The sequence below is a fragment of the Rhodnius prolixus genome, unplaced genomic scaffold (assembly GCF_049639745.1).
Source record: "Rhodnius prolixus isolate KJV_2025 unplaced genomic scaffold, Rpr scaffold_15, whole genome shotgun sequence".
NCBI classification, from domain to species: domain Eukaryota; kingdom Metazoa; phylum Arthropoda; class Insecta; order Hemiptera; family Reduviidae; genus Rhodnius; species Rhodnius prolixus.
Window position 1 is genome coordinate 4,205,212 of NW_027411605.1, and position 18,728 is coordinate 4,223,939.

At 28.4% G+C, this 18,728-nt stretch overlaps 1 protein-coding gene across 5 annotated transcripts in view; it reads right to left on the reverse strand.

The window, feature by feature from the left end:
- Positions 1 to 7,473: 7,473 nt before the first annotated feature.
- Dora (zinc finger SWIM domain-containing dorado) overlaps positions 7,474 to 18,728 on the reverse strand; it is a 40,089-nt gene continuing 28,834 nt past the window's right edge. For 4 of the 5 annotated variants that reach the window (XM_074129681.1, XM_074129683.1, XM_074129682.1 and 1 more), the window contains one exon: positions 7,474 to 17,178. In XM_074129681.1, coding sequence (XP_073985782.1) covers positions 17,109 to 17,178 — 70 coding nt within the window. In that variant the 3' untranslated portion in view covers positions 7,474 to 17,108. The remainder of the gene's footprint in view (positions 17,179 to 18,728) is intronic. The other variant, XR_012459061.1, reaches the window with a different exon arrangement.

Consider the following 18,728-nt stretch of genomic DNA (forward strand, 5'->3'; position numbering starts at 1 on the left):
GGAGAATGGTTTGACATTTTTCAAGAAACCTATTGTCGCTATGACAGTTCTCAACGCACTGACCTCGAACCGGGCTCGTTGTGGAGGGGTGGAATCAGGCTACACGGCAGTGTAGCCAACATGTCGAAAAAAAATTCCCTCCGGCCGTGAGAACCTCAGTACACTTACTTTCTGGACATGCCTAGTAATTATTAATAATGAAACTTCGGGTTGTACGATTTTAAAACTCAAGTGAATTTCTTAATTTATGCTGACAGACACAGACTATTTACTAAAATCCATTTTTTCTTATTCGGTGCACCTCAAAACATATATTTTCTATACAAACTCTATACAAATGGTCGGTAAATCGGCCAGAATTGCAATATTCCCCTTTTGATGGATAAGGGAGGCAGTAAAAATCACGATTGATGGATCTATCAATGTGAATGTTTTGATCAAGAGAAAATCTAACTCTTCCAAAAAAAAGAGCAATTTAAAAAAAATAATAATAAAAAGAACTATAAAGTCATCTCCGAAAAATCGTAAGTAATTATCTCAAAAAAAATAACTAAATAAATAAAAACAAAATAAAAAAAAATAAATAAATAACAAGATCAGTTAAACGTAAATTCAAACAATTAATTTATTTTAAAACGGCGTAACAATGTGTTAATAAAACGGCAACCCACATAATTAATTCAATTTTATTACGACATTAATAAAATATTTACAATCAATATTAAAATACGACATAACCTTTCTATGTAATGAAAGCTGTAAAATCAGTTTAATCAAAATGATACTCACTGCATATTAGGTAAGTATTGATCAATTTTGAAAAAAAAACTATATTTCAACAAAAGTTTATGAAAATTCAAAGTAAAACATGTAAATTAGCCCGTTTCACGACTCATAAATTAGGTAGTTGGCCCTCAAAGAAAAAAATAGGCATTAATTTTTTTTTACTTCAAAAAGAATTAATTAACAGCAAAATTATTTATTTGTTAAGGTAATTTAGGCGATTACATCAAACTTTCGTGTTTTAAAGTCTGGTGAAGGCGAAAAGAAGACTAGCAATTAATCTGTGCGATTGTGAAGAGAATTTCTAAACTCCAATATAAATAAATCTGTGGTATGTACTCCCGGAAGATCTTAAAACGGAAATATTCCCGGTGTATATTTAAAATCAAAATCGTAACAAGATCGCAAATTCTTTCTTTTGCCTAGCGTGCTAAGAAAAAGGTAAAAAAAATGGTGAAAAAGACTAGGTTGGCAATATATCTACCTGATCAAAAGGATTAATGCCGAATTCTTGTAGAGATTATATAGTAATTTATATGAAAAAACTTGAACTACATTTATTGTTGAAGAGAAAATGCAAGCATACAGTACCATTGCAAAGAGAGCAGTGGACGGCTAACTCCGCAGATTGTCGACTGAGTGGGATCATTTTTATTTTCTAGTCTTTAAACGGACTATGGCAGGAGTAGGACAAACCTGCCAATCTGAGTTGCAATGGATACTTTGCGACAGAGTAGACAAAATGAAAAAGCAACTGAAGGATAACCCCCCCCCCATTTCTTGTGAGAAAAATAAATTTTCCCTCTTGTTTCCCAGCAATCGGCACCATTTTTTTTTGAGGCTGCACCCCTTGCAGATCTGCACCACAATTGTTCAAATTTAATCCAAAAGAAATTTTTTGAACTCCAAAAATGAGCGAAATTTCTGTATCTACTATGAGTCGCCTTGTAGGTTAAGAAATATTTTCTTCTTCCTTTAATTTGAATAAGAAAAGGAAGCTGAAAGTGAATAGTATTTAGAATGATAAATCTTTTGTAAAAATCTTCCTGAATACAAAAAACATTTCTTTAATAATAAGTTTAACTTCTGTTTGTACAGACGCATCTAACGAATTTGTCAGCGAGCAAGGACCTATTCTACCAAAAGGTGACAATTGTAACTGGTGTTTCTGCCGAGCAGATGGCCTTGTTCAACATTGTGCTGACAAAGTTTGCCATCCTTGATGAGTTTTCATAAGAGTAAATAAATTTATTTTATCTTCTTTTAGCTGTAATCTTTTGTTTGGCAATTGGTTCTAAAATATAAAGAACATTCCTTTAAGGAAAGCGAGGCTGAGAAGTCATCAGACGTTCTCGATCGTGAGACAAAGTCATCGGATGTACTTCTCGGCTTCTACAATAGAAACTGCTTGCAATCTACATCTCTGGCATTAGAGTGTAAAATAGTGATAATGCCATACTCGTTGGAAAAAAAACTAAAAGAAACTATTCATTTCGAACGCTGTTTTCTTCACTTCTACTTCCAAAACAGGCCAATCATATCTTCTTTATTAACTACCTGCGGCCTAGAAAAAAAAATGTTCAACAGAGAAAATTTACTTAAATTATTAAAAGAACCATGTGACTTTAAACGCTTATATCCTTCACTTGTACTTCAAAACTGGCCAAGTTTGTACTAACTGAGATTGGCATAAAATAGACTGTAGAAGTGAAAAATTCAGTACTCGTGGAGAAAGTAAAAGGAACTTAATGCAGTTTTCTTTAGTAGTATTTTCATAATAGGACAACCTTACTTGTTCTAACTACCCGTGGCAAGGGAATATAATGTAAATGTTAGAAAATGTACTATTCCTGGTTAAATTAAAGGGAATTTGTGATTTAAATTGATTTTTTTTTTTTTTAATTTATACCTCTTGAACAGCCTGTGAATTGAAAGTAGATAAGAGAATGTTCACTATTTCTTGTCAAATGAATGGAACCATGTGATTCCAACGCTATTTTCTTCGCGTGTAATTCCAAAACTAGACATGGTTACTCGTACTAACTGTGATTATCGTAAAATATAATGAAGAACAGTGAATATTCACTAATCGTGGTAAAATTAAAGGAAACATATGATTTCGAACGTGGTTTTCTTCACTAGTAGTACTTCCAAAACTGGCCATCCTAAGGTATACTAACTACGCGAGGCCTGGATATGAAGAATGTAGAAGACTGAAAATGTACTATTCGTTGTCAAAATAAAGGAAACTTATGATTTCGTGCGTAGTTTTTTTCACTAGTACTTTCAAAACGCGCCAACTTTCACATCTGTAGCTACCAGTGGCCTAGAAAATTTGTTGATTTCGGGACTTGCTCTTTTAATAATCGCGAATAGGCTTGCCTTTCCCTTTAAAACCTTTTATTTACCTTTAATAAAAAAAGCACTGGGCTCTATGACGTTATTTCTTCTTTGATTGTCCGGAACGTATCCAGATGGTAAAAGTCGCAAAGCCGGTGGAGTCGCCATATATCGCAACATCAATAGCTTCACTGATTGTAATAGAGTTAACATTGACATTTCGGAAATTTATTTGGAAATGAAAGACGCAAAAGCTGGTGATGTCTGTCTAGTAACCGAACAAAGGCCAATGGCATCTTCAAATTCGTACTGGAGTGTGTGTGTGTATATCCATCCGGGCACAGCGTTAGCAGAAATTAAACTCTTTATGTTACGATCGTTGATAAAATATTCCAAAAACATCTCTAAAATTATGTAATGATCTTACTACACCAATTATGATAGTTGCGAGACTTTAATGTTGATGTCTCACAAAACCGCTCATTGCCCGACTTCATAATATTGAAACTTCTCCAACAACGTTAGGTAATACCTATATTGATTTAACTTTTACCAGAAATCTCGATGTATCTTGTATGCCATTTGTGTCGTACTATTCGTATCACAGACCTATAATTAATAGTTATATTGTAACACAGTAATTATTTGTTTCCTTGATTTCATCCTAAATACATAAATAAAAATATTTTATATAAAAAATATAACCCGTCACGTACAACACACGGCCGTGTGTCCATGACACATCCACATTTTGTGAAACATAGACTCCACGGACGGTCAATGACCGTCAAAGACAATGTTGTTGTCTTTATGGAATTGTATTCTTGTTTTGTATTTTATAGTAAAAAGTGTTTTTTTTATATTGTTGATTTTCTTTCTTTTCATATGTATGTGGATATATTTAGGCTATTATAAATAAAGACTTTTTCTTTTTCTTCTATAAGTGATTTAATATGCACTGACTGTTAAAATTAAGTACTGTGCATCAGTTCTTCTGACTGGTAGCATTTCCTCATATTATATTTGGTAGGCCGGGGAATGATCACTCCGCTTTAGAGTGGAGTTGAGTGTTCTGAAGACCTATAATCAATAACGTTATATTGTAAAACTGTAATTATTTATTTCCTTGATTTTCATCCTAAATACATAAATAAAAATATTTTATATAAAAAATTTAACCCGTTACGTAAACGTATTCACGTACAACACACGGCCGTGTCCATGATACAGCCACAGTTTAATTATTTAATTCAATTTCGAATCAAGGACTGCATAAAAAATGTAAAGCGGGCCGTAGACACACGTCTGTTTCAGAGTCTGCTGTACCTAATTAATCTTTAAAGGTAAATTTTAAATAAATAAACATAGACTTTTCTTTTTTTCCTTTTTTTATGAAAATGTTACAATTTTTTTTTTTTGTAATTAATCCTACTAATTTTATTTTAATAATAATAATAATAATATTTCAATTACAAGACAACCAGACCATGCTTCTTTATTCATAAAAATTACATAATACATTTTCTTACATAATCTAAAGAGATAAAGGACACATGAGACTGTATCAAGTAAAAATTTTGAACTTCTAAAAATCTTATTTAATTTGTTTATTCATTTATTTATTATAACTGTGTTGTTTTTATGTGCATTTTTTGTTTTTCATATATTTACAACTATTTTTCTAATTTTTATTTTTATTTAGGTGGGGGCGCACAATTTGTTTTTTATTTTCCTTTACACTTCTATCTTGAGGTTTTTCTTGGATAAAAAGGATTTTCTTTTTTATTTCTTTTCTTTCATTTTAAAAAATATAAGTATTTACAAATATTTACTTTTTTTTTCTCGCAATATTATTTTGAAAATATTGTTTTCCTCGTCTCATAAATTTAAGCTTTAAATGGACTAAAAAATTAGTTTTAATCTTTTCTTTTTAAAGATTTTTATGTGTTCGTGTTTCAATGGCGATTCTTATGATCATTATATAATAATTCTTATAAAAATCAACACAGTTATTATTCTTAATAAAAACAAAATTGTTAAACTGCAATAAATAACTAATTATTATTAATAATTATCAAACGAGATCAAAAAATAATATGGCTTTATATTTTCTCCCTTTAAGGAAAAATTTAATAAAGACCCCTAAAAATAAATAATCATAATTTAAGTAATAATAATCATAATAATAATAATGATAATAATAGAGACGTAATAACCTAACACACTAGTCGCTACTACCAATCTTAACATTGAATATAGACCACTATTACGAAATAACACTTAGGACTGATTTTTTAAAATTTTAGTTCTTGGAATTTTAAAACTTAAAACTTTGTGAGTGAACACTTTTTAATAAATAAAATAAATAATAAATGAACAAGTTTTGTAGAGTGTTTTTTAAAGAGTTTCTGGAATCAAATTTTTCTTTCACAACCTTTTTTCTTTTGCTATAGTTTTATTTTTGTGGTGTAAAATATTTACTTGAAAAATAAAAAAGAAATGTAAAGAAATTTCACGAGGTTTCGACTTTGAAGAGAAAGAGAGAGAAGTTAAAGGAGTCTTCCAGGTCAGAAGACTTCATTTCATTTTAATTGACGTGAAAGTGAGCTATAATTAAAAGAAGTAATAACAGATTTTTTACATGTTAATCTCTAAATAAAGATGGGTTTTTTGTAGGCCAGTAAAAAACGAAATTTATTCACATTCAATGCTAAGCTGCCTTGCGAGAAAACTTTTAAAATGCCGAACAGAAAAAGACTACCAGAACAAAATTCCTGAGTAGAGTTGTTGTTCCGTCACCTATGGGTTGGGTGGGGGGGCTGTAGGAGAAAATAGTCTCCTTCGGCATCTGTAGAGCACCTTTATCCTCGTTGGATAGATTTATGTTTAAAAAAAAAAAAATTAAGGTGAACTCTTTCGTTCACCTTGAATAACTAAGAGTCTACTTGTTCAGACACTCTCTGGAGGTGAAAGAAATGGCCCTCTTAGATAGCTAGTTTGTGGCATGAGATCTCAGGCACATTAAGACCAAAAGATCACTTTGCGTAGTGTTTAGTGGGGGAAAACCTCGTAAAAAAAAACTGGAGGCTAGATCTAATGCTTCCATGACTGCAATACTTCAAGAAACAGTCCAACTATAATTACTGAATACCAACAAGGACCCAAAGAATGTACTGTACGTATATAAATACAAGCTTACGTTTAGTTTTGAACATAAAAAAAAAAAAAATTAACAATTATAAAATTCAAACGCTATTTTCAATTAATTTTCTTAAATATATGATTTCAAATACTTATTAAATAATAACAATGTTTGCCCACATTTTTGTTTTTGAGTGTATTTTTGAAAAATGATCGTCTTTTTGAACTTACTTCAGCTTCTTTCCCAAATATTTATATTTCTAATTACGTATGTAGATTTCAAATTCTTTTATCTGGCCAAAACGGAGGACAGAAGTAATTATTTTGTATGTGCATTATAATGGCCACAGATGCTTAATTTAAAAAATCAGTTAAAATTAAACAGAAAAATTAAATTTTTTTTAAATTTCATTTTTTTCTTTTTTGGTTTGAACTAATTTCCATGATCTAGTTTAATAGTTTGGTCTACTCTAAGCCAGAAAAAAGTTTTCCTTAATTTTCCATTAGGTACTTTAAAAAAAAAGAAAAAAAAAGTACATTATTGGATTAAGAGACATAAAATAATATACACAATTTAAATATTTTTATATTTTAATTATTATTATTATTTTTTCTTGTATTTAACAACCATTTTCACTAAAAACTACTAGAAATAATTATTAAAAGAAATTTTTCCATTACTAATTTCCCTCGCGAATATTTTTTTTAAATTTCCTTTTTAATATAAAAAGTTGTATGCATTATACAGTAATAGAGTTTCATTATATTTTACTTTCTTTTTTGTTTTAATTGCTATTTCTTTGATTTTCCCGGAGAAAACTAAATAAAAATTAAGACAAAAAAAAAATGATGAATAAATAAGAGAAAACAGATTTTTTTTTTTTTTTTAATTTTCTTCTTTTTTTTTAAGAAAAGTATTTAAAGGGATGGTTTTTCAATTTTATCTTCAAGATTTCTCTTTTTTTTAATACTAAGAGATTTAAGAGCACTTACAAATGTTTCTTCTTACAATTTTTCTTGACTTTTTCTTCAATGAATAACTATTTGTTTTGGAAGATTTTATAGATATATATACACAGATGTATATATATATATATATTTTAAAGTACTGTACATTTTTCAAACTACGAATTAAGTGTACAAAAAATTGTATATATAGTTTGTTTTTAATTAAATTTTTAACTTAACTTTTAATATATTTTTCATCAGTTTTTTTTTTTTTTTAAATTTAATAATACAAACATTTTTACTTGAGAATATATATATTATATTGTAAATAGTTCGAAAATAGATTGTACTATGGACCTTATTCGAAATATGTTTCAATTATTATATTTATAATAATTACTACAAAATAAATCATGCTAATAAAAATAAATGGGAAGTTTTCAATTTCAATTGTAGTTCTTTTTTACAGCAATTATAATTTTTAAGGGACATAGAATTTTTTAATGACTTACTTTTTTTAAAGCATATTATAGCACTGATTTGGACTTCGGCAAAAAAAAAAAAAAAACAAATTTAATGTTGCAAATAAATCAACAGAATTCATAGTTTATACAGAATAAACTAGTTTTTAATTTAACAGAGATCTTTTTTTGTTTTCCATTTTCAAAATATCTTGCTTTTTATGTGATTATTACTGAGACTACTCTTCACCAGAGAAATATATCAATGCTGTAAGTTCCTCTATTGCTTTGAGAAGAATTGTTTTTATCTAGGGCAACTATAGTTCAATCATAATCTTCAGAGATGCACAATTATTTTTATTGGAACCATTTGTCACTCATCAAGTGAAAAATTCTTCAGCGCCAAGATGCAACGCGTGAGATTGCGATCTTCAATATCGAATCGATAACCAGGACCAAGAAATTAAATACAAGGTACTTTGTGGACGTTGAAATGTAGTATTTCCAAAACTTAGCAAGAAAAACTCTTGACAGATAGAGCGAATATCTTAAATCAGATGTCAGTTATGCCCCCGACGAGAAATAGAACAGAAGAAAAACAACCCTGTTAACAACTGGCACCTAAACAAATATTTATTTCTAGTCCACAACTCATATTAATAATTATTAAATATCACGTTTCACGAACAATTGGTTTTAGGTTAAACATATTACCTGGTATTTTAAATTTTTACTCGGCCTGCTTCGTTTTAGAGAATGGTTTCAAGAGTTTTCTACCTTCTAAGTTTTAACCGCAACTTTGTCCTAAATAACGTTTAGTTAGCACTTTTTAGGATTTTGATTCCCATTTGACACGTCTTCTCTACCAGTTACCGGCAGCCATATTTAGTTACATGTGTAACATCATGAAGATTAGATATAATCAAGACCAATTAGATCATCAATAATGTGGTCCATTCGGATATTCTTAGTTACAAATAAAAAATGAAGAAGGAATACAATTTTTAAATCACTGATCAAAAACAAAAATTAAAAATAAATAAATTCATAAAGGTATAAAAAGGGGATTACGGATAATAAGAGAGGACATAAAGTGTACGAAAGTTTGTGATGACAATAATATAATGGGCGCTAATGATCATTGTTGAGGATACCAAAAAAAAAATTAAGACCAAAAGACGGAGCCTTAAAAATATATTTTTCTACTTCGCCATCTTTTCATTGCTGGAAAGTACGTTAATCAGAAACGCTGTACTCAATGGGGTTGTAATCTGTTTTTGGTGGAAAAATAAGTGAAAAAGTTTCACAGTTTTTAGATAATGGAAACTAGTTTTTGTTTTTGTATAAACTACTTCTATAAATTATATTATTTCATCGTACTATAAAAAAACACCTGCAATTTTCAATTATTCCTTTACTTCTTTATTGGAAGAATTAATTTTTAAGTTCAGTCATTGCTTTCGAGATTTAAAAGGCATCGGACAGTTTATCACAAATCACATTGTTTGATCTATGATCTAATAATTTACAAACCGATTTTTTTAAAATGAAAAGTGAAAGTTAAATAAAAGTTCTGTAATGGCTTCAGTAAATTTTTGTAGTTGGTTCTGTTTAAGATAAAGTTGGTGCCCTTTATAAGCGATCTCAAAATGCTGAGACCTCAAAACTTGCATTTTAGTAAATGAAAAGTGAATTCAAAAATTTGACGCTTACGCTTTCTTTCGGTGTTTCTAGGTGTAATGGAAAGCAATTAGGAGTTTGGAATATTTTAAAAGTCAAATCGTGCAACAGATGAGGTCGTAGGCACCCTTTTTATAGAATTTCAGGACAGTGTTCTCTGGTTTATGGATAACATTCGTCATTCTGTAATTGAGGATTTGTATCCAAGAAAATCTAAGGACACGCAGCTGGGAACATGAATTCGGCATAGGAACCCATGCACTAACCATGAAGGCCTTTAATTGATAAATGAATTTAAAAGACAAAAATGTCAAGAAGGATACTTAAAAAAAAAGATAATGGCTTACAAATTTATTCGGCCATTGATAAACATTTTTCCGAAGCCTACCTAAAAGGAAATTAATTACAGTGTGCAAAAATCATAATCAAAGAAATAGTTTTCATCAATTTGTGACTGCTTCACCAAGAAAGTTTACGTTCATGCACCAAATGGTTTGTGATAACATTTTACTCTTAACGCGGACTGCAACAACAAGTTTTATAATTTATTATAAATTGAGATTTTTTAAGGAAAAAAAAAAGCCCTAACTTAAAATAAATTTATCTGAATGATCACGATTCGAAAGCAATAATAGAACCTAGAATTAATACATCAGTTGATCACTCATATAACGGTAAGTTATCATACTTTCAGTAACTATAAATCACTTCGGAAACTGTCAATCTCCGGAACCAAGAAAACTTCCCTTCTGTTAACTGTATATACAAAAAAAAAGTAAAACAATATGTACTTTTCCTTTTTTAGAAAAAGCTTTTCTTCTACGCTACAACTAGATTTTTTTAAATTATATTTCACGTAATCCTATCTTACGTTTACATGTTGTTTATCTCCTTTTTTAAAATAATACTAAAATATCAACAAAAAAAAAATTGCACTAAAAGCCTAATTTTTTTAAAAAATAGTTTTATACTAATTTTATTATTTGTAAAAAAAAAAAAATAATCGAAGGAGTACAAAAAAAAAAGAAAAAAAGAAAACAGATATATCTTGTCACAAACTACAATTTAGCTACGGATTTCAATTTTCATAAAAGTTATTTTTTTTAATTTAAGTTCAAAAGAAAATCAAAAATTAATTTTATATATACATCTAAAAACTTATATTTTGTCAAAAAATTAGCTTGTACACAGTATTTACATTTCATGTTTTCGAGTGTGCTTTCTTAATAGATAGTTTGTATAAAAATTAAATACAGTTAATCAAAAATTGGAATATATGATTCCCTCTCAAACATGAAACAAAATGCTTCATTTGAAACTATTTAAAAAAAAATCAACAATTTCTAATTTACTCGTAAAAACTTCAAAAAGTCATAAAAACAAAAAAAAAAAAAACAAGCTAATTTTAAAACAAAAAGTATACTTATTCTAGATGCATATAGCTAACATTCAAAATTGTAATTTTTACAAAAAAACACAAGAGAAAATAAACCTATATTCACATTTTGTTGTGTTTCAAATGAATTTTCTCTAATTAGTAATGAAAAACTGTGAGAAATATTTTCTTATTTAATAATTACCTGAATAATACATTTTTGTTTTTAAACAAAAATTAAAAAGTAAGACTCGTGGCAAAATGTTTTTTTTTATATTTTCTATAAAGAAGTACGAACACACATTTTTATATACTACAAACTACAAAAAACATATTATGATTATAATATATTTTTTATAAGTATATTTATTTATATATATATATATATATATTTTATATGTATATTGTATGTCAGTTGATTTGATTCTTTCTATTTAAATTCAGATACTTCTCACTTGATGAATGAGTTTAACGACTGCTTCTTTGGCTTTTGTTTACCGGAAAATTTGGTTTTCATTTTTAAAAGGTATATAAATTGGAAAAAAAGTACTCATTTTTTCTGCTGAAATGGGATTGCCTAATTCTAAATTTAAATTACTACTTGACTTACCAAATGAAGCAAATAAATTAAAACTGTATTCTACCTTCATTATATTCAAAAATAATAATAATCAGGCGGAGCTTAACGTCCAACTACCAATTAGGTGTCGTGATCGGAGGCGACTTAGCAAACATACTTTACTGTAAACTTCTTTTATTAGCCATTATATAAAATTCAAGACCTAAGACCGGGAATCCCACAATAGTACCACAATACATATTAGCTTCGCAGGTCTCGCCTCTAATCGCTCGGCTACCGTGGCGCCTAAAAATAATAATAATAAAAAGAGTGAAAATACTTGCTGATCAGAGCCAATTAGCATATATTTGTATGCTGGATACTAAAACCCTAAAATACTATATATACCAACCGCATAAAAGTAAACCCTGATACATTGTATGTCTAATTGATCACGGCAATAAAGTGAACAACCCGTTATAAGAGGTGTTAGAAGTAGTTTATTTCAGGAAGAATGTGTATTATCTTATTTATAACTTTGCAATGAAAAATTATGATACCTGAAAAATGGAAAGAATTACTCGCGCTGAGTAGTTTTGATGAGGAAAAATGCAGCAGTATTTTTGTTAAATAAATTAACACAAAAGTACATAATATTTTTAATCATTAATATATGTATGTAGGTTAATCTATCATTGTTACGAAAAGGTTAACATCACATAACCAACAATAAACAAAGTCGTAGAAACGGAGCTCAATCCTTAAGTGAGAAATATCTAATTTTTGTTCTTTATTGAAGTCTTGAGAGCAGAATATGAGGCTCATTTTTTGTTTTATTTGTTTATTTCACTTTATTATAAAAAAAAATTCAATTGAACTGTTTTTCTTTCAATATCCTTTATATGTACCATAAATATTTCGTGTTTAAAAGTTCATACAGGAAGGAATGAATTTCATTAAATTTAAAGGTAAATAAGACGTAATAATTTACGATAATGTCGATGGATGCATGGCATAGCTCTCAAAAGTTCAGCCAGTAAAAAAAATAAACAGTTCTTATAGATATAACCTTAGGTGGAATGTCTCGGATGTTAAAGAAAACAAGAGGTTATTTTATGTTTTTGTCTTTATCAATGGTGATTTTTGAATTGCAATTGTAAGAAAAAAAAAGTAGCAATCGATGATTTTACTCTATTAGGAACGATCGATGTTGATTTCTCGTTTTTGGGGGTGAGGGGTAATTGATTTCTGCTTACCCAGATTAATCATATCGAAACCTTCAATAGCTGCGAGATAAAAAAAAAAATTGCACGCCTCATCTTTTCCTGGTAAATGAGGCGGGGCGGTAAAAGAAAGGCGTAATGTATAAGACCCACAGGCAAGGTGAGAGAATGGATGAAACAGTTTACTTCTGGATGGAGTAAGACCCATTACTGTTCAAAGTGTAGAAAGAACTGAATTCCAGGATTTTAAGTTTACTGGTGAATTTACAGTTAATTTTTAAATGTAATCTAACCCTTCGCTATGAACCTACAGAAAAGATACCATAATATTTTTATAGGGGTTAATGGTACCCCATGTACCAAAAAATGTAAATCGTTCGGTGGGATAACTGATAGAATTCACTATGAGCAGCTCAGTAATATAGATGAAAGCATATGAGCCTACTGATATGACTTCTCAGAAATTTGACCAGCTTAGTCCTTGAATGAAGAGATTACAGCTGGAAGAGATCTAAGACTTGTTCATGATTGAGCAAAAATATGCTACGAATGATGGTGGTTTTGCTGAACTTTGTACATTACAGGAGACCATACCCACCTATAGATATTCTAGGTTCTGCAATCCCTAAGATATCTTAATTCAAAACTGAGTGCTGTTAGGTTAATAGTCAAAATAAATCTATGTAGATAGCGTAGTGCACTAGGCGAGAGGGAGCAGACATGATAATTGTATGATGGATTACATGGTTGTGAAACAGTACATATTATGGAATCGTGTCTTATGAGCAGTAAAAAATCAACAGCACTGATGGTTTGAAATTTAGTAAAAAGTAACATTCTTAAAAGACGAAGCTAAGGATAGGATGGAAGAAAGAGGGTGAAGTGAAGGATGAAAATGATTGGAAGAGGACTTGAAGTGTGGTAACGCCAAACCCATGCGGTGAGTCCAAAGAAGAACACGTAAACCTAAATCAATCCTGAGGAAAAATGTTTGTAAAAGTTTTACGCCATTGGTAAAAGTTCAACAATGCAGCTTGAGACTATCTATGCCCAGAATTTCAATTTGAAAAAGTAAAATAACTCTTGTCTTCTATATAAGAAAATAAAGTAGAAAAATTAAGTTAAATTCTGTTAACACACTGTTAAATAATTTTAATTTCACGTTTTTATTGTTTCTTTTGAGACTGCAATTTTTTTACTTTTTTAAAAAGATTCATTTATAGTTTTATAACCAAAAAGAGCAGTTCTTATTTTTATTTTTTTAAAAAAAAGTCTAAAGCTTGAAATATGATATTTGTATATTTTTTTTGGTTAAACCTTTCATTTTATACACTAAAAATATAAAAAGATATATTTTTTTTTTGTTTTTAAATAATAGAACTTATTTTAAGAATTTACTACAATGAGAATGATTTGTTTTGTGTTTAAATGCTAAAATGCAATATTGTTTACATTGTTGCAAAATAATGCATTTTTCCTTTCTTTCATTATTTACTAACTAGAATTCTGTTGGAGTGTAAATATATTTACAAAAATATTTATAATTATCTAAGAATTATGTACTCTTAAGTAAATACAATGCTAAATAATAATTAATAATCAAAGCAAATAAAAACAGCAACTAATTATACGATTCAAATGAAATGCAAAAATAGTTTTATCAATTTATTTAATTAGGTCCATCGTATTTTTTATTATAATTTTTTATTTATTTATCTTTTTCTTTAAAAAAAAACCGACATTTTCAATTTCTCTTCTTTTAAATAATGTTTTTTAACGCTAAAATAATATTTAAAACCTAGCAGTTATTAAAAATTGAAATAAAAGAGAGAGAAAATATATATTTAATATATACAAATACACTTTTTTTTTTATATAATCAGATCTTATATCTCTCAATTTGAAACTAATATAAATAAATAAATAGATAATAATAATAAAAAAGAACCTAAAAACAGTATTATTTTTGGGGCTGTTATTAAATTTAATATTATAGATTAATCTGTTAATATTAAAATTGCTGGAAAATGAAAAACTAAATTAATAACAATATTATTTAGGACTGATTTCGACTTTAAAACAAAACAAAACCAAAAAAAATGTTATGTCTATACATTTTTTTAAGTTTTTGTGAAATTTTAAATTTTAGCAGTACGAAAATAAAAAAAAATAGTGAAATAGTATTTATTTTGTAGATAGAAACATCGTCAGTTTGTGTATGCAGTAAGATCAGCGGTATACATATATATATATATAGAGTTTTTTTTGAGGGTCTTGCAATAATTTTTTTTTATATATAAAATAATAAACAAATCATAGAAAATAAAACTTGATTATTCAATCATTACATTCTTAAAATCCTCGATGGTGTAAATTTATTCTTAAAAATTTAAAAGCTTGTCATAAATTTTGTAAGTTTTGGAAATTATTTTTCTTTGACAAAAACAAGGACGAAAAAACAAAATTGGTAAAATCCATAACACTACAATAACGGAGATATGTCAGTCACTATGCAGAAAGACAATTTCTCGTTATGTACATTTTTGTGATATTAAAGGGCAATAAGCCGAAGTGAGAATTATAAATAATACAAAATTACAGAAGCAGTTAATGGACTGGCCGCGAAACCTTGCAACTAAAGCAGGAGGAAGTTAGTTTACAGCTGGAAATTGGGGGGGGGGGGAGGCCATGAAAATCTATTTCCTTTCACCAAACTGAATCCGGGGATTTCCTGACCTACTGGCCTTGAACGAAGGGATGTAAGAAAAAAGAAGAAGAAGATGGTAATGCCTCAGAGTTGCTGCATAACTCCATATTACAACTTAGCCACAAAAGAAGGGGTAATGCCGAAATTTTGTCAATTAAATGAACAAGTGCGAATCAATACATACTACTACCACTCAAGCTACGGATAATAGTAGAATGCTAAGACAGAGTTAGATAGAAAGGATGGAAGATTCAAGACCAGAAGATGGAGCAAGAAGGAAGAGTTGGAAGTAATGATAATCAAAATAGCAGAAGAAAGGACAGAGTTATTGATTTAAAGAGGAAGCAAATAGAAGAGCCTGAGAGGATCCTTTCTCATCTACCGGAGAAGATACTTTCTGAAGTCGTTCAGCGCATGATTAGGTTAAAAATAAAAAAACATGAATTGCTCTAGCAATAAGAACAAAGACCAACAACTGCAAACCTCAGCTAGCAAAAATGTGTATCAATCATGGATATGGCCTTTCTAAACCGCTAAAAATCCAGGACACCATGCTTTTTTTTTTTTTTTTACTAGCTAAAAGCTTCTTCTCTAATCCGAAGAACGGGTATCCATGGATCAAGAGTTATTTTTTTTCATTGCCCTGTTATCTTAAGAAAAGCACCACTATTTGGAAGCCATATTAACTGCAAACATTTTATTCAAAATTGAAACTTCTGTTTTGTTTTTTTTGATCAGTGTAAAATAAAAGAACAAAAAAAAATAAAATAAATGTAAAAAATGGCCATTTTTCACGATACTGATTTACTCCATAAATATACTTTTCTTTTTGTATTGTTTTAAACTACATTTTGAGCAATGAAACATATATTTTTAAATGTTGAGCAAGAGGGACTATGTCCAAATATTTAATACATTTTTTAAAACAGACTAAATAATATTTATTTAAAATAAAAGGAAACTGTCCACTCAGGAAAAAAAAAATATATAGCGATTTTTATGTCAAATTATGATTGATCTCTCTTTACAAGTCATCTATTTTTAAGAAAATGTTTGAGTCATTGGACTGAAATTTTCTTGGATTTGACATTGACGAATATTTCTCTTAAGATGAAATTAATTTTTCTCATAATAAAAGAAAACTGGATTTGAAAAACTTGGAATTTCTCTCTTTTCTTTCACTTTTTTTCCAACAAAAAATAAAAAGTTTTAACAACTAATTTCAAGTGGAAAATTCATTCCTAAGCCCTCATTGTTTTATTTACTAATTAAATATACATATATATTTTTTTAATTTTCTCAATTAATTTTCCTTAGGATTGTAAAAATTAAACAAAAAAAAGATTTTACGAAGCACTTTTAAACTTCGCGAAAAAAAAAAATGTTTTACTACAAAATTTACTACAAACATGCACGCACACATACATACGAACACACACACACACACACTCACACAAAGAAACATCATTTAAAAACTAATCTCTTTGTTTTATTATTATTAAAAAAATTTATTTAATTAAACCCCTTAATTTGTATTTATTTATTTTAAAAGAAAAAAAAGAAAAGAAGAAAAGTTGAATGTGCGTCAACAAATACGATCAAAAATTAATAACTAATTTTGTTTTATAAATTAATAACGAGTGTAATTATTAATTAATAATAAATAACGAGAATTAAAAAATAATACAAAACAAAAAAAAAAAAAAAAATAGTAAAAAATAATAATTCATGTGATGTGAGCTGATTGGTAGAGTTTTTGTCGTGTATATTTTTTTTTTATTTTTTTAATTTTTTTTTTTTTAATTTTTATTTATTTTTCCTTTGATTTTTTTTTTTTTCCTTTTGCCTAATAATTTGGGGGTGCCCAGAAATGCGGCTGGGGTAACCTGTGTCACTTTCCATTGGATGGTTGTAATAGCATACTGATCTGTGCCCACAATTCTTTCTTGCATGACTTCGACCTGGTTAAAAAAAAATAATAATAATTAAAAAGAGATCATCTCATTATTGAAAAAAAAATTTTTTTCAAACAGACATTTTAATCCAAAAGTCGTTTAATTCTCCAAAACAAGATGATTCCTGAAATCTTCAAGACAGAAACTTTTTTTTTTTTTAGACCAATATAAAAATTTTGCTTTTAAAAGCAAAAAGAGTATGTTATTCATAAATGATTTTGTTTTTGTATCTTACTTGGATCTTGATTCTTCCAAATCACCCAAATTTCCAAAGTTTTTTGTACTAATAAAGTTACAAAAAGAAGGATAAAAAATAAAAATAAAAAATAGTCATGTTCAATATTATAATTTCACTAAAATAAAATGATGAATGTTGAAGAAAGCATGACATAACAGCACCCGTAGTTTCCCTTTAAAATGAAGATTCACTTTAAAAAAAAAAAAATTAAAACAAATCACTGGCTTAAGATATGTATGGTATTTCTATGTTCTAATGCTGCGTTTCCCAACCTGAGGTACGCGTACCACTGGTGGTACACGACTTGCTAGTTGATGGTATGCGAAAAATAATCAATAATGGCGGACATAAAAAATTAAATCATAAAAATATCATAGATACGTTTTTCCTATAATTCATAAAAATTATTTTAATTAAATATTATACAGTAAAGTTGTTAATATGTATAGTAAGGTTAAATCTGTCTCAAGATATACGAGAAAATAAGGATAGCACATTTTACAGGATTCAAATTGTCTTTCATGGAGTATTTTCCAAAACTCGAAAACACAAATTATAATTGGATTCCAAACCCCTTCTATAAAGAAAATTTAGGAAAAGCTACATCAATATCAGTAAAAGATAAAGAAAATTTAATAGAATTATCATGTGACTGACAGAACTTAAATGATAACTATGTAAAAATCTGCTTAAAGAGACTGAGGCTAATGTAATGAGTAAGCTCTATATCCAAGCAACAATAAATGTAGTTTAAAAAAAGTTTTAAAACTAATATCTTACTCTTTACTAAGTTTATAAAGTGAACATGAACTCTTTTGTATCAGATAAATTATCTATCTATACAAATAAAGATAATAATAATAAAATAACATACTTGGAATACACAAATTTCACGAAATACAATCTTTTTTACGAAATGGTACAATTTAGCATGATGTACTACCAAGTGGTACGCGAGCCAAAAAAGGTTGGGAAACGCTGTTCTAATGAAACCTTCTGGCTTCTTGGAAAACGTAAACAGCTGTTCTCGAATTCCGGTTGACTAACACTCTTCCAACTCAGAATTTTAAATATATATTAACTTACAACTAATTTCACTGGGAAATTTTTGCAAATACAAGTATTTTTACCCCCTCCCTTAATCAAAAGTTTCTTGTATAAATAAAACAAATAAATCACAAATAAATAACTCACAAATAAAAGTGTATGTACGTAGAGAGTACACAAAGTTTATAGAAAATCATTAGAACTATTTAAAATAAAAAAATAATAAGTTCTGATTCTCCTTTGATGTAATTATTAAACAAAAGAAATCGGT